Source organism: Pyrgilauda ruficollis, unplaced genomic scaffold, assembly GCF_017590135.1.
Source record: "Pyrgilauda ruficollis isolate IOZ18807 unplaced genomic scaffold, ASM1759013v1 scaffold106, whole genome shotgun sequence".
Taxonomy (NCBI): domain Eukaryota; kingdom Metazoa; phylum Chordata; class Aves; order Passeriformes; family Passeridae; genus Pyrgilauda; species Pyrgilauda ruficollis.
The window spans coordinates 2,008,377-2,032,866 of NW_024508766.1; the positions used below are offsets into that span (position 1 = coordinate 2,008,377).

General features: G+C 42.5%; 1 protein-coding gene across 1 annotated transcript in view; it reads right to left on the bottom strand.

Annotated features, from left to right (window-relative positions):
• Nucleotides 1-24,462, bottom strand: part of NRG1 (neuregulin 1) — a 171,299-nt gene extending 146,837 nt beyond the window's left edge. Inside the window, exon 1 of the mRNA XM_041470818.1 lies at nucleotides 24,177-24,462. Coding sequence (XP_041326752.1) covers nucleotides 24,177-24,396 — 220 coding nt within the window. The 5' untranslated portion in view covers nucleotides 24,397-24,462. The remainder of the gene's footprint in view (nucleotides 1-24,176) is intronic.
• Between the last annotated feature and the right edge of the window lie 28 nt (nucleotides 24,463-24,490).

Sequence of the window (24,490 nt, forward strand, 5' to 3'; positions counted from 1 at the left end):
CAATTCATAATATGGCCTCAGGAAGGCAGGATTTTCACCAGGACACTGAAAATAGGCATATGGAAGAAGTACTATGCACATATAGTAGGTCTCACTCCTGCCCCCCCTTCCACTCTACAAGCAAAAAAGCATCTCCAGTAGAGTGAAAAAGGATGGTAGTGCAAAGTAGCATGTCTAGAAGTATTGTGTCCAGAAGGAAAGCCTGAGAGCACCCATTTATTCAGTGTAACATGATAATGACAGGCTGTCCATTCTCCTGCAGACACTCAAGATATCAGTTTCTGAACTTAGGCCCCCTCAGAGACAGGGAACTGTGTTCAAAGCGAAATGTAGATTTTGCAAGGGAAGCTGGGTGTGAGCAAGTGTCTAACCTAAAGATTATGATTCAAAGGTCAACATCTAATTTATTTACTGATGATCACATCTGTGGGAACACACTGACTGATTACATTAAATACTCTCTCCTCTGATTCTCAGTGCTTCAGCTGACTCCAACTGGCTGCATCCCTGGTAAGCTTCGATGATCCTGTTAGACACTGTCAATACAAAAACCTGATCACACAGAATGAAAATGTGGGACACTGCAAAACAAATATAGTTGATATCCAAAAAGTGATTCAGGGAAACCAGCTTGTAAAGTTGATGGAAGAATCTGAAGGTCTATATTTTACATACCTAAGTGCATAAAAGGGACACCGGAATCTTTACTTGAACACTAAAATTAAAGTAAACCAAAGCACAGAAATGCTGTGCAGGGTAAGTCCCATAGACTTCAAGGGGATTTGCAAGTACTCAGTAATTTTTTTTTTTTCACATGACACCACTTTCGATTTAGGAGCTGAATTTCAGGATTGTAGGTTTTAAAAAAATTTAACTCAGGTTGTGTGCCTTGAAGTGAGATGAAAGAAGGAATGATGTGGCAGTTTGCCATGCCATACATATATCTCCTTCTCTTGTTTGCTCTCCAGTGTAGGAATGTTAAGCACTAATTTCTACATTTTCTTGAAAAAAAGTCATTCAGTAACTCATCAAACAGAGGGCAGTGCAGCAGATAGAACCATGTAAAAGCAAAGACTGCAACTACACTGTTAACTTGTCTGGGTCTCAACCTTCACTTTACGGCCAGAGCCGTAAGGTTCAGTAGATCACTGGACTGAGGAACATGGAAAACTTTAACTTTGGGTCTCAGCTGTGGTACTTGTGTAGCTACATTGGTGCGCCCTAAGATAATGTCGAGAACAAAATCCCAAACAAGTGGTATAAATTCAGAAGTTATGTCTCTCCATTAATGATGAAAATCCAGTTCTTTGGCAAAACCTGTTTTTTCTTCTTCTTTTGTTAGAATTTACTTTTTAAAATAGCTTCCTTAGAGCTTTAGCCTTTCAGGCTTCAAAGTCTCAAAAGTGCTGTGGCCATCTCCTCCTCTCCCCCTCACATTTCATATTCTCTCTGGTCTACTCCTGTTTTGACATCACCAGAAAACACAGAGATTTCTATGTGTCAAATCCTGTAAGTTTTGCAAATCCTATGCACTATATCATATTTTGTAACTCTTGTTTTTCTCTCTGGCCTCCAGTTGCTCCTCCACCATTTCAGCATTTCTCCACCATGCTCCTTCTCTTCACACTGTTCTAGCAAAGCTGGGATTCTCACATGCAAAGGACCATGAGGCATTGCTTTCTTCTGATCCTAGTCACAGAAGCCCATTTTTGCTTCTGGCTTACATTGTTCTCTTGGCTTTGTAGCATTTTCTGATTCTGCAATAGTTCCACCTCCCAGACAAAGTGTACCATGACTCAGCCAATAAATTGCCCAGTGCAGATCTACCCATGGCAGGCTTTCACATGTCTAAAAATCCTCCTCCTCCTGAGGCTGTGCAAGTCTTAAGAGAAGGAGTAACAATATACAACTAGCAACACTGCCAGCACGCTTTTACATCCCTGGTCAGAGAAATTTCTCATTGAGTATGGCACATTGTCCCTACTCCAACAGTGAGAGCTCAGTCATATATGTATAGGAGAAACACTGCATCAAGCAGAATTTCAATAACATCAGACAATGTTATGGTCGCTGTATGCACATAAGCTTTCCCAGCATTAAAATAATTTTCCTTGTTGAACAAGAAAACCAGAAGGACTTGCTGTCCACAAGGATATCTTATTAAAAAATGAGAAAACACAGGGAGTAGGGAATGCCATGACAGGTGAAATACAATGGAAATGGTGGTCAGAAGGCAATACCCAGAACGTGGAATGAAGGTTGCCTTAATAGGTCACCACTAATCACGTTCTCCTGCATGGGTTCACAGAGCTAGTCACTGCCACCACCAATAAGGACACATGAGTAATCTGAGTTTAGGGATATAACCACTGGAATGAATAATTAGCATACAGGAAGAAACACAATGGAATTCCCCAAAACAATTGACTCCTCAAAGACCAAAACAATCTCCCTCTCACAAAGAGGCCAACACTTTTCACAAATTAGATGAGAAAATGTCTGGATATCCCAAGACACAACTGGAAGTTTAGAAGGTACATTTGTCCGCTATTGTTCCTCTGCACAAACAGCCACTCATCCATGTTGAAATTTTGGGGTGGGAAGGTGGAAACCCTAAGCTGAAACCTGTCTGCTGACTTGCTTGACATGAACAGAAAGAAAATCAAATCATAGAAATGAATTTGGGAAAACCAAGATTAATTGGAGCATCAAAATGAAGAAGCTGCTGTTGCATTACTGGCTGCCTAATATATTTACAGCAGTGTGAAGAACTTTGAAACTTTCAAGAGATTGATTTGCTTATGCACAAGTCAACACTGTGAGTATGGTTCCTCATTTGCCACTTTCCTTCTCCTCCTCTAATTTAAATTCTTTGTGGTCAGCTCTCCTAGCAATACTCCCTTTCTAGGATTTGTGTGGGTGTTCAGCACAGGCTGTAGAAAGATGTAGGCCTACAAAAACATCTATGTACTAAAAGATTGTGCAGACTGGAAAGCAACAGTAGTTCTTCCACTGCAACCTCAAAGGTTTTCTAATAATTTTCTTCTAGTGTTGATCACAGACAGAGCAGATGACATGCCAGCCCCATCCCAGCTATATAACAACTGAAAATTCAATGTCCCCTGCCCTCTACTCAATTTGAAATACGACTGCTTTTGTACCTGCATGCTAAAGGAAAAATCGTGAGGTCTGACAATTCCAGAAGTGACACACCCAAAGCAAAAGGACATGTTTTTCCCCAGGGACACAGCACAACTAGTCCAGGTCACTGAAGCTGACAAAGTGGCCATCACTCAGAGGAGCCTGTTGGAAATTTTTTTTTTTTTTTTTTTTTTTTTTTTTTTTTTGAGTACCAGGAGGAGTGCAAACCCTATAGCCAATGAGACAGAAAGCCATTTGCATCATTTCAGGAGTCAGGGAACTGGATACACTTGGGCATTGGAAAAAAATCACGAACTCAAACCCAGCTCAGCGAAAATTTAAACATGGTGTTTAACATTATGGACTTGCACAGTAGGCAGAGAGACTTCATCATGTACCCCTCAACATAATTTACTTCCAACATACTTGAACTCCAGTTTATACTCTGCAGCTATGGCAAATCAGAAATGGAAACTGCAGTGAAAAGGAAGCATTTATGTCCCAACTGTTTGAAAATGCACATGCTATCTTCAGACAAATGAGAACTTGAACAAAATTCTTACAAATATTGCTAAATACTTGCAATTTGGAACAGCTTGCAAAAATACATAATTGGAAATCTCTGCAATGGCTAAATTATTATACAAGATTAGACATCCTTTTAAAGGCCAGCCTCCAAAAAATGCATAACCACATGGTAAGTAAAGCGTGCAGATACATGCTGTGGTGCAGCAATCACTGGAGGAGGGACAAGACAAATTATGCACCTCTGAAATGGCTTTGGACTCTAGGCAAAAGTTAAAAAATTATATAGGGAAAATTATATGGCTTTTTAAAGTATATTCCAGCACCAGTAGGTGCTGAAATTGCATAGTGGGAAATGTGTGTGAATGGTAGGTAGTGATCCAAACAGGAGTGAAATCTTCACACAAATACAGAAAAACTGTGACACAGATTTCCAGGCCATCAAGTCCAGCTGCAATGTGTCCCATGCTGCCAGTTCAACCTTTTGTCAAGATCTCTCAACAGCCTTAAAATCTATGAGTACTTGAAAAAGACTAAAACATGCATCAAACACGTAACACTCTAACCTTTGTGATGGTGGCCACCAGTAGCTACTGTCAAGGAGGAATTACAGCTTCTACTGTAGAACAATGACATTCCTTATGTAGAAGCCACTGGTGAACCTTGTGGACCAGCTCACGTATATGAAGGATAGTAAGCAATGTGTATCATTTACCAAGCCTATTCCCCAGTCTACAGTCTCCATTAGCAGAACAGCATTTATATGGTAAATTTTAGCTAAAAAGGAGTTGGAGAATAAATTCCACATAAATTCTGAACAGCCTGCTAGCAAAAAGGATAAAGACATGGTAAATCAAGTAAAATTCCCTTCCCCCACTACTTTTTTTAAACTTACAAGTGGTTTCTGTGTGTCACAGTTTTGGATAAAATCACACCCTGAAAATTGATTATATCAATTTTCCAGTATCCAGGGCTTTACTTACTATATGATAAGAACTGAAGGCCCAGCACAGAACTAAGGTAAAATTCAGGCCCTGTGAAAATAAAATGCTTTGTCATTGATTCGTTACAGCTAGACTTTCACCCCAGAAGATGGAGAAATGTGCTACAGTTTTACTGAAGGAAAATATAGAGACCTTATCTATATCCAAATTTTCAGGGATCTAATTAAAACATAAATCAATTATATTTAACCCAATGCAAAGTCTCACTGTGAACACTTTTAAACCGATTTAAAGCTGATCTATGATTAAACTCACATTAAAATAAATTCCTTAATAAATTAAGTTGAATCAATAAACTTCTGGATTAAATTAGTCCTAACAGATCTTTCTAGAGGCAACGCTCTCTCTGCCTCAATAACATTAAGAAATATGACTTTAACGACAATGACTTCTGTGTGCCAACGCTCTTACATACATTCAGCATCCAGGGCAGAAAGACATCAATGTGATCATAAACTTCTGCAGAAAAGGACTAATCAGAGCAATGTCCCAAACCTTTCTTAGCCTCCATTTTGTTCCATTCTCAGGGAAAATAGCCTTCAGTACAATACAATCATTTTTCTACTACTGAGCTGGAGATTTTTGTATATCATCTTCTGTGGTTTATCTGTTCCATAAAATATCTACTACAAGTTTCAGTTTGTTGTAATTTGTGCCACAGGAAACTTTTCCTTTGCTTTTACTTCCTATCCAAGGCACCAACTACAGTCATAAATCACGTGGACTGCATACACACAGCATGCAGCATAAAATGTGCTTTTTGTTCCTGCTGAGAAATTACTGAAGAGCACTAAGAGAACAACTGCAAACCAGTCTGCAGCAAAGATGCTTTTACAGAGTCACACAAGACCTCAAACTAGCTCTGTACAGATTTGGACAGGTGAGCTCCAAGGAAGGCAGCCATCTACATAATCCTTACTATATTAACAGAACAGAAAATCTCACACAAGAGTACCCTGAGACAACTGCTCAGGAAAAAGTTCAAGTTAGGAAAAACAAGAAGGTTCTCACCCTGTGGTGTTGGTGTCACGCTACAGCAGCCTGGCAGGTGGCTTATCTATTTTGTAGAACCAAAAATAAAATAAATTCTCCAGCCTCATCACATGGGGCCCCTGTACCTCTCTGAAGCTATGTGAAGTAAATAACTTCAAAATCTGTTAGAGGAGGGGCTGATCCATATCAGGCACAGAAAGGATGCTTCCCCAAGCTAGATGAGATCAAGAATGAAAACAGGTTCAAATCTCTCCTAGGGACCATCTGCACAGTGTTCAAACTAGTTCTTACATAGTGCCAGTATTTTCTTCCTTTAACTAATCTTAAAAACAAAAAAAAGATAAAAGAAAAAAAGAGAAAAAAGAAAAAGGAAAAAAAGGAAAAAGAGAAAAAGAGGAAAAAAAGAAAAAGGAAAAATGAAAAAGAGAAAAATGAAAAAGAATAAATTAAAAAGGAAAAAAGGAAAAAGAACAGGAAAAAGAGAAAAAAGAGAAAAGAGGAAAAAAAAAAAAGAAAAAGGGCAGAAAAACCACAACTCCCCAAGCAACCAACCAACAAACCCCCAACAACAAAACAAAAAATCCCCCACAGACCAGTCTTTCATAAACCAAACAAAACCACATTATCCTAAAAAGATGGTATCATGTCAAATTACAATCTAGATTTTCACTGGAAATAGCACACAACAGGCAGAATGCATAACTTTCTCCCCAACTGTGCTGAACTCTAGGGGGTTGCCACTCATCTGTTTTGTCCACATTTTCTAGAGGACATGAGAATGAAACTCATATTATACAAAAAAAAAAAAAAAAAAAAAAAAATCAGAGCTAAAACCTTGATCCTAAAAGGATTTAGAAAATCAGGGATTTATGAGTGAAACTATGCAATCCCAGCAGAAGTACTACCAGGTGTATTAAGTTTCCTGTAAGACTCAGTCCTGCAAGGTGACATGACAACAGATAACAGGGCAGTCTCACAAGAAACCCAGTGGCAGGTAGGATTCACTCCTTGCTACTGTGCAAAACTGAGTCCGCTGTTTACCTAAAATAATGCATGCACACACTGTCTTGTCTACAGGTTGGTTTTTTTTTGTTGTTTTTTTTGTTTGGTTGGGTTTTTTTGTAAATTTTTTTTAACTTCTGGCTATTCTCTCATAGATTGTTCCACTGTACATGAAGCACATGCACATCTCTGCTTAAAAATGCTCATTTATTCTCTTTCGTCATGAGTAGCCGATGGTCTGAAGTCCATAGAGCAGACCAGGACTCTCTCTTGGGTCTCACACACTCTTATGCTTGGATATCACAACAGCCAATAAAACACCCTTGTTAATTACAGTCCAGGATCCTACTGACACACTGGAGGGAAGATATACCCCTGGGGAGATGCAGCAACACATGGGCTGAAAAGTCCTGTGATAAACAAAGAAGTGATGCACCAAAAGCACTTCCTGATGGACTGGAACCTGATTCCAGACAGGTCCAAATGTCCTTTTCAGTATTTCCTTCTGAAAAATTTGTCCCACACTGCTAAGTACATAATAATGAATGCTATGACAATGACAGCCATAAAAGACTGATGGAAGAAGCCAAGGAAGAATCACAATAGTATCAGAAAACAATGTTCAGAAAAAAAGAACATAAAGGACGAGTTCACTGCATCTGCTGAAATTTAATATCCTGAGTCCCCCTTCTGGCTGCAAAGAGAATTCTGTGTAGGAAGTAACCAAGCCAGACACCATTACTGTTAGGGGAAATGGAAACAATTAATAGAGCAAAATACTTTGTAGATGATAAGCATTCGGTTTTCAGAGTATTAACTGATTTCAAATCTGTATCTGGCTACTTAAAGATGTCATAAAACCCAGTGGCTGAAAAACATAAAAAAATCCCCCAACAGCATAATTACACCAAATACTACCATATTTTTCCATTTTAATCACTGTTTCTGGAAAGAATTTAAGGCACGCTTTGGACTTTGCAAGACATCATTTCCAGGTCTTATCTTTTTACATACTGCTTATTCCACGAGCCTCATAAATTTCCAGTACTAAATGAACAGATCAAGGATTGAGGAAAAGCAGCATCAAAATAGTGTTTTCCTGAAGCCTATATAACAATCAAGCTATTTGCAATGGAGGAAGAGAGCACTAAACACTGTGTTCAGGGATTCTCAGCAACAACTCTGACATGAGTTGAGAGAGAATAGAGGAGGATCTAAATCCAGCACAACACCAACGAAGTCATCATCTCATCTGGCTGGCAGTGCAAGGCACCTCCATCTGTAGCCTCTGCAGACCTATCCAGGGTTGACTAAACACACAGCAAACACGGAATACAATCAGGGAAGCCAAGATTTCCATACTAAGAAAGGCACATACCTCCAGGGCCAGGTACCCACTCACAATATTTTCATCCTAGCCTTTCTCAGTAGATTAAAAAAAAAAAAAAAAGTTTTTAATTTAATTCCTTAATATTGTCAGTGCTCAGGAGATGGCATTGGTTTTGATTGTACTGAGATGTTTGACAGCTGTTTATCCCCATGGCTTGTTTCCCCAATCAAAACATTCTTTAAGTAATCAGAGGAAGCACTGAATTTAAACAACAGGTTTTAACCATCTTTTTCTTTTCTTATACATTATCCTTTCCCCAGAAAGGATCAAAAAAGAAAAAGGAGAAAGATTGTCACTGGTTTCTAACTCATATGACAACCTTATTTGTAATTAAGCATAGCCCTTAATTTCAATTTGATAACTCAGTTTTCCAAGTTCTGAGGATATTCTATCTCTACAAGAACAATATAAATTCTTGCATTTTTTGATTTTAGGCTAGACAATAATGTGTTATCTGATGTATTAGTTATCTTACTAATTACTCTGCAGAGCGATAGATAAAGATCAAAATTCAGAAAAAGACAAGGACTTGGCATTAGCTGAATCTACCAGACCCCTGAGAGAGGAGAAAAGCAGAAATTTTATTAAAACATGTTTTGAATTCAGACTCAACAGGATCACTAAACAAGTACAAAGAGTAACTTTATGAGTCACATCCCGAAAAAAGTCACCTCAGTTTTAGGCACAGATTGAAAAATACTTTTTTTTCCCCCTGTTTTAACTGTTTCTCAGCAATTTCACTGTGACTTGGTCATCACATTGAATAAGATGAACAACACTGAAAAGACTTTTCTGGAATCAGCAAAACAGATAAGCCTAACAATCAAAAAAGATCTCAGGCAAATAACATTTCTACACATTTGACTTTCTGTGTGGGGAAGCTAGTTAGTAGGATGGGATGTGAATTCACAGAACTCGGGTCATTTTACACTCAGCCACCTCAGGCATTGAACTCATATTGACTGACCTGGCTTAACTGCATTTTAAACTGGAGTATCATGTTAGAAACCACTGACATGAATGGTCCTTCACCCACAATACTGAGTCCAAGTGAATCGGAGAAAGGTACGGAGAGTTCTTCACATCATCATGCAGGCACTCTGCCTAGCAGAATGCTTGTACTGCATCCCTTCTTATGAGGTGTGATGTGAAATACTGTAAAACTGGATGTCTAGGCAGGGAGTTGTCCATCAGGGCTAACATTCAAGAAAATCACTCTAAGGCAAGCACGTGGGATGTGGGAGGACAATAAAGCTCAGGAAGAAAAGGCACTGCCCTTAATAGAAGTCACAGTAGACTTTTGATGGAATAGCTGCACAGGGACTGTTTGGAGTAGGAACAGAAAATATGGAAGAAAAATGCAACAAAACCTCAAAATCAGCATCGTTTTCTCCCCAAGCCCCAAGATTCATTTCTATGCAGACCCAAACCCCATATCCAGACATGACAAATGCTGTGTAATGTGACTACTCCTCTCTCCCACATATCCCAGGTATCCTGGGCAAAACAGCACAACACTGCTGCGTCTGGGTGAGGACTCAATTTCTGGCCATTTTTCTTGCAAACTGTTACCTGATCTTCAGCAATGTTTTTGCACAACCTATCTTAAAGCACTCCTCTTCCACTGATCTCAGTACACACTGTGGTGAGGGGTCCAAACAAGTCCTTTTGTACCCCAAGTGCCCACAAGATGCATGAATGTGATCAGTGCAGACTGGTGGATATAGAAGCAAGGGCAGGCAGGGGACATGTGTGAGGAACTATTAAGGATTTACTGAAGATGTGCATTTTTCTTGGATTAATTAAATCCAATAAAACATTGAAGCAAAAATGGCTTTTCCAAATTTGTGTGGCTTTGGTATAATTCACTCAGAATGATTAATCTCTAAAAAGGAGCCTCCACTCCCGGCCTTCCCACAGTTGAACTCATTCACTTTAACTGTTAATATTTTGAGTGCCTTGCCTGGACCATCTGTAGGACTGATCACCTGGAGGGTCTGTGCAAAGCAACCATTTGGCCACACACTCACAGTTTAGCTGACTAATTTACTCTTATAGACAAGTAAGTTTTGGCATGAAAGCCTGATCAGCTAAATCCTATCCCTCTCTTAAATGCTTATTCAAAGTTCTGCTGTGGCCCATGACATAACTCAAGGGTTCTGGCTCCCAGCTCTAAAATAATTAGTCTGGGGAAATTAAATGGTGCTCTCTGCACACCTGTGGCTGGCTGTGCTCCCCTGCCTGACAGCGGTGCCTCTCCCACACCAACGCACGCCGGCTGGGAGCATGGCTCCCAGCGCTGCCGTGCCCAGGGTGCAGCCTCACAGAAACCCGTCAGGGAGAACCGTGCTGTTCCTCATGAAGCCGAATGGAACCACTGGTTTGGCAAAGAAGCTGCGCACGAGGGTCTCTGCTTAGAAGATTTATATTTTAAACAGGCAACAGCTAATATCAAGGGGGAACAGATACATTACCAGCAAGTCATTTCCAAGCAGCTAATAACTGTTTCCCTACCCACCAGATCCTAGGATGCATTTTCAGGTTTAAACATAACATATACATTGTAAATAGCGGAAACATCTGGGGTTTATTATAACACCACTTTGCTAGCCTTGGGCATTGTACAACTCCCGCAGGCCACGGTTCACCCTTGACCTGCCAAAGACGATTACTGTACTCAGGCAACTTCCCCTGCTCCACAGCTGCTTGCCTTCCCCTCCCCTCTGTCAATACTCACTACCACTACCATTACAGCTACCATCCTAGAACAGCCAGTCAGAAACTTAGGTCGCCATGGTCAGTGCATGGCAACAGCGTGGCTAAGCAGGAAAAGATGATGAAGGTGGTCAGCGGAGACACTTTGCTGGCTAACCCCAGGGGAAGTAGGGCTGCCCAACACCATCTGCATCGACAACCTTTTTTTCCTCTCCCTGCAAGGCCACCTTCCTTCTCTGTTCCACTCATTCCACCCTTGTTGTGGGTCAGTCACGTCTCAGTTTCCCCTTTTTACCAACTTCCAGCCTCCCACTGAGCCAAAAATGACCGTGCACTTCTCCCCTACTCTTCCTCCAGCCTACCTCCCAGACACATTGTGTTCCCCAAGTTCCCTGCTCTCACTCTCTTCCCTCCTTTTTTAGGTCTCCACCGAGGACCTCTCTATTCACTCACTTCCCCACTGCTCAAGGTCCAGCCCCACAAATACCAGTCCTGTCCCTACTTTTCCAACAATTCACCTGCCCCTTTGAACATGGTCCCAACCTGACCTCTCCTGGGGTAACATCTCGTGTAATAACACAGCAACACTGCAGGCTGCGCATCTATTTTCCCCTGGCTAGGGCTAGAAACTTTTCCTGGGCTCATCACCAAAGGGAAGGCATTTTAGGGCTGTTGGTGCAAGGACAAACTGCAAAACTTTTGCTGAACTAATGCAAAGTGTGAATCTAAAGTACTTCCAATACACTTAGGTGAGGACACACCTTCAGAAAAAAAGTGATCTTAATTCTCTCTGGTTTATAGCTAAAAATAATAAAAAAACCCACAACTGATGATCCAATGTGACTTAATGTATGCACTTTAAAGCTCATTTGGATGAGCTTTCCAGGTGTCCCTGTATAAGCAGACCACTGACCACAGACTCTTGCCTTCCAAGCCGTTTTTGCCTGCATTTGATTCTCCCTGATGAATGCCTGAACAAGTGGGCAGGGGAGCAGTACTCAGTGGTACTGTTCAGAAACACAGCAGAAATAAAATACAACCCCTGTTCTAGAAGCGCTATTTGCTGCAGAGCAGACCCAGCAGCTTCCCAGCCAAGCCATGACCAGTTGTGCCCCTGTTTACAGCTCACAGGAGAGTAATGCCCTTTCATAGGAGCCTTCCACTACAAGAAGCCTCCCTGAGAGGTAACAACCATTTCAGCAACAGTACATACATTTGCTGAGTGCTACAAAGGTTCTGTGCCACCCCATCTTGATTATAGCCTACTGACTGATGCTATATCCATCCTGGCCCTGAGAGTTCATATGCTGGTTACTAGAGCATCTTCTCTCCCCCTTCTCTGCAACACAGAGGAAAATTTATGAAAATAAGCATCAGAAATGTATTGGCTTTTTAAGGTTTTATTACTCAGTAGTCTGGTGAAATCCTATTTCTTAGGAAAAAAACTATATGTAGCATTGTCTTATAATTTTTTTATTTCTTAATTTTTAAGTTCAATTTACTGATCAATTTAAACATCATCCTAGAATTATGCTGTAGTAAAACAAATGCACATTTAGAGAATAAATGGAATTGATTATCTTCTGGAATAAAAGGCCTTACTAAATGACGTATTTAAATATAACTCCTCAATCCCTCTCTGAAGAAGCACCTGGTAATTCACTTTTTGGATCAAATTGCAACTCCACAAAAACTTTATGACCTCATGTGGTCTTTCCACCCCCACATTCCTACCTAGAAACATTATATACAGTATGCTGCAAGCAAGAACTGAGTTGGAAATGTAGATGGTGGTTCTGGGGAAAGAGATATAGCAGACACAGGACAGAAGCAGAGCACTGAGAACATGATAAACAGACAACTGCTTAAGGAAGGTGCCCTGAGATGCTGGTAGTCATTCCTGGTCAAGTGTATATCCTCCCCTCTAGTTTGAAAAGCCCTCCACACCCAATAATTTCCCTCGCCAAGCAGGCCTACATGCCCATTCTTCACTTCATCCTCAAGCATATTTTGTCATATAGAAAAATAACCATTCTGATCAGACAAAAAGCTAGACTAGCTGAGTACTCCACCTTCAGCTACAGCTGATTATGGGTGACGGGGAAAAAAAAAAAGTGGCTGTGATGCTCTTGGACATAGTGAAGCCCTACAGGTCAGCAAGCTGCAGCGGAAGCAGGTGAGATTCTTGGGGGCCTTTTTGGTATGATGCAGATTCAAAAGCCGCCTCTTGCTCCTCTGGTAGGGCTTGGAGTGGACAGAAACCTCAACAGGCTCCTAGGCAGGACGTGGGTCTGGTGCTGTGGGGCTGTCCACTGTCGTCCCGTGATGACAGCCCTTGAGCAGTCTTACTGCACAGACATGCGCCCAGCTGATGGTCAGGAGAAGATGTGCAAACACTGTGAGGGTAATCCTGTCTTGTGCTTTTTATCTTATCTACTCGCCAGTGTAGAGCCAGCAGTCACCATGGTTTTCTGAATGCAAATAGCCTCAAAAATTTCAGTTCTAAATACCTCAAGTTGTTCCTTATCCCTCAACTCCGAAGTGATTTATAGCTCTTATTTGTGTCTGGAGCCTTTGGCATTGATCTGCAATGAACTAAGCCATGAAACTTATAGTGAGAAACATCATGAAACGTGCCATGAAACAAAGCAATTCTGAGGCTGCTTGGTATTTCTTTAAGCTGTTAAGGGAGTTGCTAAACAACTGCAGCTTGAAAAAAAAAATCAAAGTGAACTCACTTCTTTGGACATTTCTACACTTCCCTGATGACCCATGATGAGATTTCTGCTTTTCTACGAAAAGCTTGTTTCCCCGCATTATCAAAAGAAGACACATTTGTTCCTTTATATAACATTAATACAGAATTAAAAGGGTTATTTGGGAAAATACACTGCCTTCTCACAGAAGTTATCAGTTCTATTCTTTAAGGACAGCATTTTTTTTCAAATTTGTGCCATCTGGCTGTTGGCATATTTCACAGGACCTCTCCCCAAGGAGGTCCTTCCCGGAGCCCCATCATTTTTATGGAACCATGAGTTAAAAATATCTTAGAAAATAATTATTTTCTTGACATTTCCCCAGTGGATAAATTCTGTGTTGCAACAGGAGGTCTTGAAACTCAAACTCCTCCCTTGCTGCATTTGTGAAGGGCTATTTGTGATTTGTTATTCTCAGTTTAATAAATAATTTGCAGTGTGACAAAAGAAGACCTAGGATGGCCTGCTTAGAGTTTAAGACATATGGTTATCTGTGTTGTGTGAGAGGAGGGAACACCTAGACCTAGGTACACAGCCCCAGCTAGTTCCATTTACCCTAGGAAAGTGCTTAAGCTTTAGCCTGCAAATACTCCCAGTGATGTTCAAGGAGTTTCAATGCATTCCTTAAAGGTCAAATTGTGTGTGAGTAAGCTGGAAGATCATTTTCCTTTCAGGTTTTAGGTGTGGACACAACAGAGTGATACACAGACATGGTGCCCTCAGAACTGCCTGTAATGGGTAAGAGGGATTGGATAAAGCTTGCTCCTGGTGATTTTGATCCAAATGCCCAGAAGAAGAAAACATTTCATCACAGACTTAAGGGATAAAAAAGCCATGAGCAAATCAATGACAGGATACCATCTGTAGCAAAATCACCTGTGCAGTTGAGAGGGAACATCAGGCAGAGCAGTGGACACCATCTCTCCTACCCATTATGTGTCCTCCTGCCATTTCATCTCATTTTCATGCTGTTTCCCTCTTGTCAGTGCCATGGAGGTACCTTCAGGCAAGCTCACTGTGGCAGCAATCGCTCACCACAACTTGTCACTGGAGACAAGTCTGACCTTGAAATCAAAAGGGAAACAGAAACGAAGAACTCAAACTAAAGATCCTGTACAGAAAAAGAGCTATAGAGACCTAGCAGCTTACTTCAGCAGCTACCAAAGCAGCTGCTTTAATGGCACTTGCATACAATATAAACCTGAGGAAAAATCACGGGAGCCTAAAGTAAACCATGAGAAGTGTTTAAAAATCCAACTCGGGACTAAGCAATCCTCAGCCACCTTTGGCGTCCTGGGAATCTATCTTCTCACCTCCCCTCAAGAGGAAGCAATGTCACTGACAGTAGCTGTGCAACTAATTCCATACCTTCAAAGCAAAATGCCTAGATGAAGCTACTTCTCTCTCAACGTCTCTTAGAAATTATATCCCCTCCCTTGGTCTTTTCTTGTGGACTGAAGTGACATTCTCTCAACAAGAAGCTCTGCCTTAATCCTGCTGGTAGGTACACCTCTTACTGCAGTCAAAGAATTGGTTCCCCTCTGCAGTCTGTCTAGAAACTGGATTCTTCCATGCCTGAAATGACCAGATCATTGCTATCAGCTTCTAAGAATTGGGTGTGAGCTGGAGAAGGGATGGGAGAAGACGGCAAATTTGGGGATGGAAGCAAGAACACTGGCTGCTGAGACCACTGGGCTCTGTCATTTATGGAACTGACATAAGCCTCAGGAGAGACCTTGCAGCTAAAATGAGGGATGATGGCAGGATGGTCCCTACAAAGAGGTTCCTCAGCCAGGTGAGGTGGTCTTCACTCTAAGTGTGAGGACAGAATGGGATGAAAAACATCTTCACTCACAGATGGGAAAAAACCCCAAGGCATATCAATGCTAAATAACCTAAGAATTGAGCTGAGTTAACAGGACAGTTACCTACTTTAAATCCTTCTCTCTGACCTTGTTTCAAAAACCTTCCTGCTCTTGCTTCATTTTGTTGTTATTGCTCTGAAATAGTTTTCCAATTTCTGACCTTGCTGGCACTTCATAGAGCCAGGAAAACCTGTGCTTAGCATCAGTTGCAGTCTGGTTGATAATCAATTTCTTTTTTTCCACAGTTCATCTTATCATCCAGCATTTGCACTGAGCCTTTTGTACATTTGCTGTACCTTCTCACATACCATGAGCAACATGCTTAAGTAAAAGTTGCATTTAAATCAAAACGTACCAAGATAAAAAAGACTGGGCTAGGACTGCTGGAATCTATAACACTAAGTCTGGCTCAGAATGTCTGCCACACTAGAAGCTTGTAACAGAAAAAAACTCCTCACCCAGTAATTTCTGCATTCATCCCATACCTTTTGGTTGAACTATAGCCCATCTTTCAAAAATTATGCCAACCCTCATGTCAGATGCTATGAGGGACAGAAATCCTCCACATGCCCAGACAAGTTCTTTCACTGCACAACTGCCTTGATTTTAAAAGCACTTATTTTTTACTAACGCCACAGGTGCACTAGCAGCTGCATTAGTCCTCCAGAGCTTGACACAGAACACACTCTTTATGGGGCAGTTTCTACTTCTGCATTTCCAGTCCACACTTTCCAAGAACAGGGTCAATTAGCAGCTACTGTGTTTTCAGGTTTGTTTTTCAAAGGCTTAGCTAACTTGTCCTGATGTGACTTCTCTTGAGATGATCAGACACTGCTCTAAAGCTGGCATGGATCATTGCAGCATGGGCAGAGACAAGAAGGAGGTACTGGCTGCCCTTGGACACGAGTTTTTACAGGTCAGATTGTTCCCATTGGAATGGGGAAGCTCTGCCTGGGAGGTTTCTCTTTCATTCTTGCAAAGGTACGTACTGTCCTTGGAAGCAGCCTCCTGGAAAACGTTTCTAATAAAACCTTTTCTCTGAGAGTTTCTCAAATCCTGCCAGTGACTCTCCCTGAACCTGCAGATCTGGCACAATGGCACAGCTGACATCTTCTCCAATGCCCTTCATCCCCGTGTTCACCCTGTAGAAACAGCTCCTGCAATAGGGCTGCATAATTCCAGTGGGACAGCAATGTGCCTGCAAAAATATATTTACAGAATAACAATGCCACCCATTCTAATATAGTACAATAACTTAGAGTAGCTTTCAGTGCTGTTTTGTATAGAGGTGCAATATGGCATTAATATGGCATTACAGGGGGAAACTATGGTCTCTTTATTCTTTTCTTTAAAGTCCAATGGACTTCCCCAAAGGAAAACTGAATGGACTACAACTGTAGAAGCCAACAGTCCCACTAAAACATCACACCTGCATGTGCTCACACACACACACACACACAAATACATGCAAATTGGATTTAGAATTTAAGTCTTCTGGCAGTAATGGCAGTGATAACAACCCCTATCTATCACCTCCAAAACTGGATGTTACTAGGGACTCTGTTTAGTCACCTTAAGTATGCATTCATGCTCTGGTAACTGCCTTCAAAGGGATTAACCATTAGCCATAGGACATGGCATATGATTGACTCAAGGGTGAAATGACGGCTGTTAATGCAGGAGAAAGGCACCGAGCAAGGCTCAGCCTAAGTCCATGTCTGAATGCCAAGCCCAAACTCCCTGATCTGGACTCCCCCTGCTTACAGAGGTGGAAGGACAATCAGCTCATAAAACCTGAGGAAGAGATGCACAGAGTGAATGAGTAAAGGCTCCCAAGTGAACTGTCACAAGTGGATTAACATCTCCCTCTTCTTCCCTGACCTGTGAAGCCGGTGGACTTGGTTGTCAGAGCTAGGATTCAAATGGCCCATAGTGAACAAACTACATAACACGGTCAATTTCTCCCCAAATCTAATGTTCCCACAGAAAATTACACAACCAGAAACACAAAACCAGACACAAGTAGTACTCTGTGCATAAATGAAAAGCTAGCAGTTACTCCAGACAGGAGGTTATGTTAAAGATCTTTATCAGTCCCTCATGAAATATCTTGGTTTACTTTCCTTTCATTGTTTTTTTTTTCTTCATTAACAGAAATAGAGCAGATGGGATGGACAGGATGAAGGGGTGGGGGGGGGGGAAGAAGGAAAGGGGGGGGGGGGGGGAAGAAGGAAAAGGATTGAGAGATAACGGAGATTAAAGAAAGATGGAGAAAAGAAAGGAGGGAGAAAGAAAAGTATGAAAGAAGGACAAAAAGGGATGCATAAAAGGACAGCAGGACAGATGGATGGAAAGGAGAAGGGAATAAAGAAGGGAAAGAGAGAAAGGACAAAGGAAGAGAAGAAGAGAGATAGAGGAAGTGTGGTGGGAAAGGAAGAAGTGAGAGAATGAACAAAAAGAAAAGCATTCCTGCGACCTCACACTAGACAACTTCACGCCTATATTGCATGAGATCAGAGCAGAGTGTTTTCCAGGACCAGTGTGTCCCTCCCTCACAGCTTCTCTACCTGTTTACCGCACATCCACTGACCTTCAACACGACCAAACCCGAGCGCCCCAACACCCGCGCTCGCACCCCGCTCTGCCGCCGGTGGAGCAGCGCTCCCGCCGCGCCCCCTCGCGGCCGCCGCGGGCAGCGGCAGCACAGCCCGCGCCCCTCCTCCAGCCGCCTCTTCCCTTCCCTGCAGGTCAGCGGCGGCTCTTTCCCCCCTTCACTGTTAGTTCGATTGTTTTCTTTATTTCTAAAGCAGCACGTCCATAGACGCCTCCGCACGCAAGCACCGCAATCGTCTCCTCTCCGCCGAGCTGCCCCTGCGGCGCCGCTGCTGCCGCAACCCCGGCAGCGGCACCGCAACTCTCCCGACGCACGCCTGCCACTGCAGACTTTCTAGACCTGCAACAAGACCCCCTCCCCCGCCGAACCCAAGGCTCCGTGTGCTTGAGGTAGCAACCGAGGGTTAACTCAACCACCTCAAGCACACTTGAACAGCTCTTTGCACAACTAGAATGACTCATACAAAATACTGACACTTGGTTTGTTTTCTTGTATCATAACGGAACACGATAAACTATCAGTACTGTTAAAGGCACATTCATTCTTGTTACTTTTGGAATGTTAGCAAAACACTGATTTGGTAAGAATTCATAGCATTTCCAGATCCTGACACCCTGAGACACAATTGTTCTCCACTGTTTTGCTTTTGGTTACAACCACCTGCCTCAAAGGGCTATCAGATGCTAGTAAATAGATGGAAAGGGGGGAGGTAGGGGAAGGGGAGATGCTTGGAAGAAAGTTTTCCCCAGCTCTGCATTTAACTTGCCTTACTTTAAAAATAACAAATTGCCACTTAGATGCCGAAAGTTGAATGCGTTGTCAATGATCCTCTATGGCTAGGCATTCACAAACCAAGCACCCCAAAATGACTAAATGACTCTGATTCAGAAGAGGAGATGAAAAATGAGCTGCCCCAAGTAGTGAGTGCTGAACTATTCTGAAATGTCATCTGCATAGGATCTTTTTTCTTTTTTTACTTATGAGTGCTGTTTCAAACTGCCTCGTTCAACCTTTTTTCCTCTCCTTTTTCAGTTACTGCCTTTCCAGAAATCTGAGAAGCCCACAATTACAAATAGGCAAACTTAGATTTAAGAGTTAGCTCACAAGCTTTGCCAGAGGTTAAAGTTTTAAAAGCCGTGCATAGCTTAGCAGGCTTTGGCATTTCTACATGAAAGATAAAAAATTTGTTCAGCCTTCCCCAGCCATTAATATTTGCACAAAGTTCAGAACAGTTTCTGGATTTATTTCACCTGGGAATGTCTTTCTATACACATGCAGTATTTACTGGACAACTGTACTGGTATGTTCCCACCATTCTGTTTGCATTCCCATGGCTGCACTCAAGTAGTGCTTCTAGTGTTAATTCAAAAAAGTTTGAATGGTGACTAATCTCGTTTATTCAAAAAAAAAAAAAAAAAAAAAAACATGAACGCACTCGCATGCTTTTTAAAGGATTCACTCTCAAAATTGCTCTGAAGATTGTGTGGAATGTTTGGAGAATGCAGGCATTGCACACAGGTAGAGAGGCTTTCCTCACAGAAAAATGTGCAAGCATACCAGCAGCATATAAATATTTTGGACTGGAAACACCAAATGAAGTTGTCTCTCCTTCTAAGCAACAGTTTACCTCTAGAAGTGGACTGGTTTTGTCAGAAATCACAGCTTCCATTCCATCTCCCAGACTCTTGTCTTCAATTCATGTTGAAACAGTGATCAGTCTTCTGATATCTCTTTATACTAAATACTAAATATCAATTTAAACTTAGCAACTCTCAGATTGAGCTCTAATCCTCCCAACCAAGCTCTCACCTGCAGCTTGGTCTTTAATATGATCAAAACCATTTCTTCCTCTGGCAACCAAGCCTGCTTCCAGGATACAGTCAAACATTCTGCACAGCCACACTCATCTCATCTGAACTTTGTGCTGTTTAATCTGACAAGCAGTCTTCAAGCTCTGGCATTTTACCTAATTCTGAATTAAACACACCAGGAGATACTTATTTTCTATGTCAATGACCACAGCCTCTCTACTTCAGGTGCAGATGTGTTCGGAAAAATGCTGCTGATGTCACTTCACTGAAATGATAATTGAGACCCATTTGATGGTCTTCCCACTCTCCTTTCTGTGTTTTGGCACCAGATACTTGTGAAGTCTTGCTTGTCGTAACACTAGAGAGTGGCTGACAAAACCCAAGGCCAGAGCTTGCAGCACTATCAAGTTCTTCACACACATCAAGGCATTTTCCTCAGAAAGGCTTCACATCTTCTCACACTTTGTCCTTTCAAGCCCAGCAACCTCACCCTCGATTTTGCTAAGCAGAACCTCTTGAAAACTTACATTTCCCAAGATGTCTGGAAATTACAAAGGGGATGGGTTGATGTGCTGGTACTCCACCTTACTGACACGAGCACAGCTTCCACAGAACGATTTTTCCAGGGCTGATTCCTCTCTCTCAGTGCACTAGCCCCACATTACACAATTCAACACTAAAGTTGGGTAGGCAGAAGGTTGGGCTGACACAGGGACAAGGGCGTATTCCCAGCCCCTCTGCTCCTGCTCTAACAGCACCTTAAATCAGGAGCAGTGCCTGTGTGAGGGGCAAGTCTGGAGACCTTGGGTGCCCAACCTCAGCCTTCCTGCATAAGCTTTCCCTGCCCAGGCTGGAAATATTTTCAGTGTGCTGGCAATGCTCTAAGAAGCCCTGCTGGCAGATTTGTGGAGCCTGTCTGCACACTCAGTTGGCATGGCAGTTCACTGACATAACGTGGAGGAAAGCTGTAAGCTTCTGTCCATTTATAATACTCTCTCTTCTCTTCAGTCTTCCATGCCTTGTATTTATCATGGTCCAGAGTGCCCTGCTAAAGGCAGATATAGTCACTCTGGTCTTGACACAAGCCAGACAGTATCAGTTTATTCAAGAGCACTTGTACTAAAGGGCGGTAAATGTTCTAAATAATTTTAGTGACAAAGAAATCATAGCAACATGGACCTCCCCAAATTTTTCCTTCACCTAGGCAATGGAAAACATGAAGATTTTTTCTGTGTTACCACTGTGCAGGTGAGCAGAGAAGGCCAAACCTCCTTCCTCTCTTTTTTTTCCAATAACTAACTTTCTTGTCCAATAGCAGCTCTGGAGTTTCTGGGTAAGTTATGACAGAATATGAAAGATTTTCTTAGACCCTTTCTTCTCAATTAAAGCTGATTCTCAACCCATTGAGAAATTACCAATGCTTCCCGATCCAGGATTGAAGTGCATATGATATACTTTGACAGCCAAAAGCAAACTAAGTAGCAAGGAGCTTTGGTCAGAAAAAACTGCACTATGCAAAAAGCTGAACACCTCCTAAGGATTTCTGTGCTAGTGCCAGATCTTAAAACTGAGGACTGTCTGCAAGCCACTGCTCTTCGTAAGGAAAATGGTTAGTGGATGAAAACTCCATGTAGACAAGAGCACAACAGAGAAGATGATAACTCCTGACATAATTCAACTAAGAAAGCAGGTAACTAAAAGCAAAACTGTTTCATAATCTCTCAGACTGCACATCCTAAACACACCAAATGACAACAGGTACGGCTGCAAAGCTATATTAGCAAAAAAGAAAACTGCAGTCCTGTAAAAGTCAGAAGGCCTTCATAGAGTCCCCAGTCAGTACTGTTAATCAATATGAATAAACTAGAAATTAATTCAAGTTCTAATATGCTTGAACAGAGAGAATAAAAGCCCATGGCTTGAAATGCAAAATTGCTCTCTTGTTACTTTTTACATTAACCACTCTTTCTGCTCTTCTTTTCTAAGTATCAGTTCTAGTTCTAAATGCCCCTCAATCCAGGTAATACCCTTAAGCAACAGATTAGATAAAATCTGTATGACATTGCCAGTGTGACATTATCTGACTCAGAGTCAAATTTACAATCATGCGTTATACTGTATTTAATTTTCCCATTGGACAGACTATATGGATTGGCTACACATGTGAACTATCCTGCCACATACACTCATCTTGGAAGGAATGGGGTTTTTATTACATAAGATAGAAGAATGTTCAGTTCTTGCCCACACAGGAAACTTTTGACTAGTAATGTCAGGTATGGATGAAGGCGGTACTCTTTCATACCTATAAAAACATACTGGTGCTTTGGAGACCTGAGGTAAGCACTTGCCAGAAAAGTGGATTATTTCTGGTTCAAACACTGACAGATTTTGGCTTAGTAAAGACTTAGCCTTCTGGATTTTTAGCAAAGCCTTAGGAGCTGGAATGATCTGAATCCTGCCCTGATGAATCTCAATCTACATTTGCTACCCTTCAGATTTTCTGGTAAAACACTCACAATGGCAGACATAATCAGACCACCAGAACTGGGAATTAACCACACTTAGATACCTAAACTTAAGGTGCTATTAACTTGCATGGATTTTTCTGTTCTTCTAGCTCCCCTCTACAGAGAATGAAGTCCATCTTCCCAAAAATCTCTGCCTAGTTTAGAAGCTGACTTGGTTGGATTACTCAAAAAATATGCCCTGTGGTTTACAGCTCCTTTCACTACTCCCTCAGCACCCTGCTCCACTACAAAAGGAAAACTGCACAACAGGACAAAGAAATCTCTCCCACACAACTGGGATGGGATGCTACAAAACCCTGGGATGCACAGTGAGAAAATGTGCATCTCCTTGACAGATCTTTCCTATCACAAATTGTCCAACTTGTCAATGTCTTCCTGTTTTCTGTCAGCCACAAAAACAAACAAAAAGCCTTGAAAACACTTCAAACAGCCCAGCTGTCACAGATAAGTTTGCCAGAAGTTTTAATGTTTTAATGCCAGAGATGGTTAGTTTTAGCAGGAGACGCTTACAATGCTTGCATAGTGTAACAACATTACAAAAATCTGGTTAAAGAGAAAAAGAAGGTCAAAAGAAGTGTTTGTCTCTATCTTCGCACAACAAGGAAAACCTTCTGTGCTGTACCTGAAACATGTTTCCAGCCGCTGCTGAGCAGAAGCTGGGCGAGCTGTCTCCCCAAACAACCTAGAGCAGAGGATGCAGCGGGCAGTGCTAGTTTGTAAAAATCAGTAGCCCAAAGGGATATCTGCTGCTGTTGAATCACAAATATCCTCTCTGAGGGCTGATGACTGAAGTCAAGAACAGCACTATGTTGGCCATGATGCATTGAGCAAAATTAATGTAGGTATATTTAGAAACTTTTACCTTACTGGGCTTTATGTTAATTTGGCTGCTGGGACAGGAAAACACTACCAAGGGGAGAAAAATACACAACCAAACAAAAACCCGCAACCAAACCAAAAGGAATTCACCACTTTTCCCATGCTTCTTTCAAAACAAATTCTCACAAAACCCCAAAGAATTCAAATGCAGCTATACATTGCTGTTGCAAAAAGCTAAAAGTATCCATAGATACTGCAAGGCTTTCTGATAAACTAGGTGGCATAACACAAGGTCTCTACGAAAAGCATCATGCACTCATATGTGTTTGTACTGCACTAGAAGTCTTGATCTTGACTGGGGCTTTGGCTGACAGAGATAAGTAACTATGGCGAGTGGGGCAGCACGCTCAGCTGAGATCCTTCTTTTGGGTCCTGCTTCTGGACATCTATGGAGGACAAGGGTATCACTGGCACGAATTCTTGTGCTTAATACTGAGGAGGCGTGAGAGGAACAACACGTGCTGCTAAGTGAGCGAAATGTCCTCTCTGATCATCCCTGAGTAAATAGCTGCAAGTTTAGACAAAATACCCCATATGAAAGTTGGCCATCTGTTCAACTATGCTAAGTGATTTCTGGGTACAGGAAGGGACAGAAAACGTGTTTTGTAACAGGAGAGATAACCTCACGCCCTCCAAAAAATGGAGGGAGGGGGGGAAAAATATGAAGAAAGCAACAGCTGACCGAGAGCCTCTCAGGGTTTCGGGGCCAGCGGGAGGGAAGTAGGGCAGCAGACCGAACCGTGGTCGGACAGCCGCGGGGCTCCCGGCAACGCCGCTGCCTCCGCCGCTCCGGAGCTCTGCGAGCAGCCGCGGCGAGGCGCGGAGGCTCCGCCGAGCCGGGCAGGCGGCAGCGGGCGCCGGGGATGTGCCCTCTGTCTGCGGATCCGCGGCCGCGGAAAGGGCGCGGAAGGTCCGCGCGGGGCAGCCCCCGCACCTGCCGACGGGCTTACCTGTGGTGGAGCCGGGCGCCTCGCCCTCCTCCGGCGGAGAGGGCTTCTTGCCGGGCCCCTTGCCTTTCCTGCCCTTCCTGCCGTTGCCGGCTTTTTTCTTCTCGGCCATCCCGGCTCCGGCCGGCCCCGCGCTCCCCGCTGCCGCCGCCATCCCCGCGGTCACCCCCTCTGCCGCCACCGCCGCCGCTGTCGGCTCCCGGAGCGCCCGAGGCTCCAGCATCGCTCTTGCCTGCCGCTGGGACTTGCAGCCGCGAGTTCCTTGGAAGTTTTCGGAAACTCCTCTTCGGGCCTTTTTTTTTTTTTTCTTCACCCCC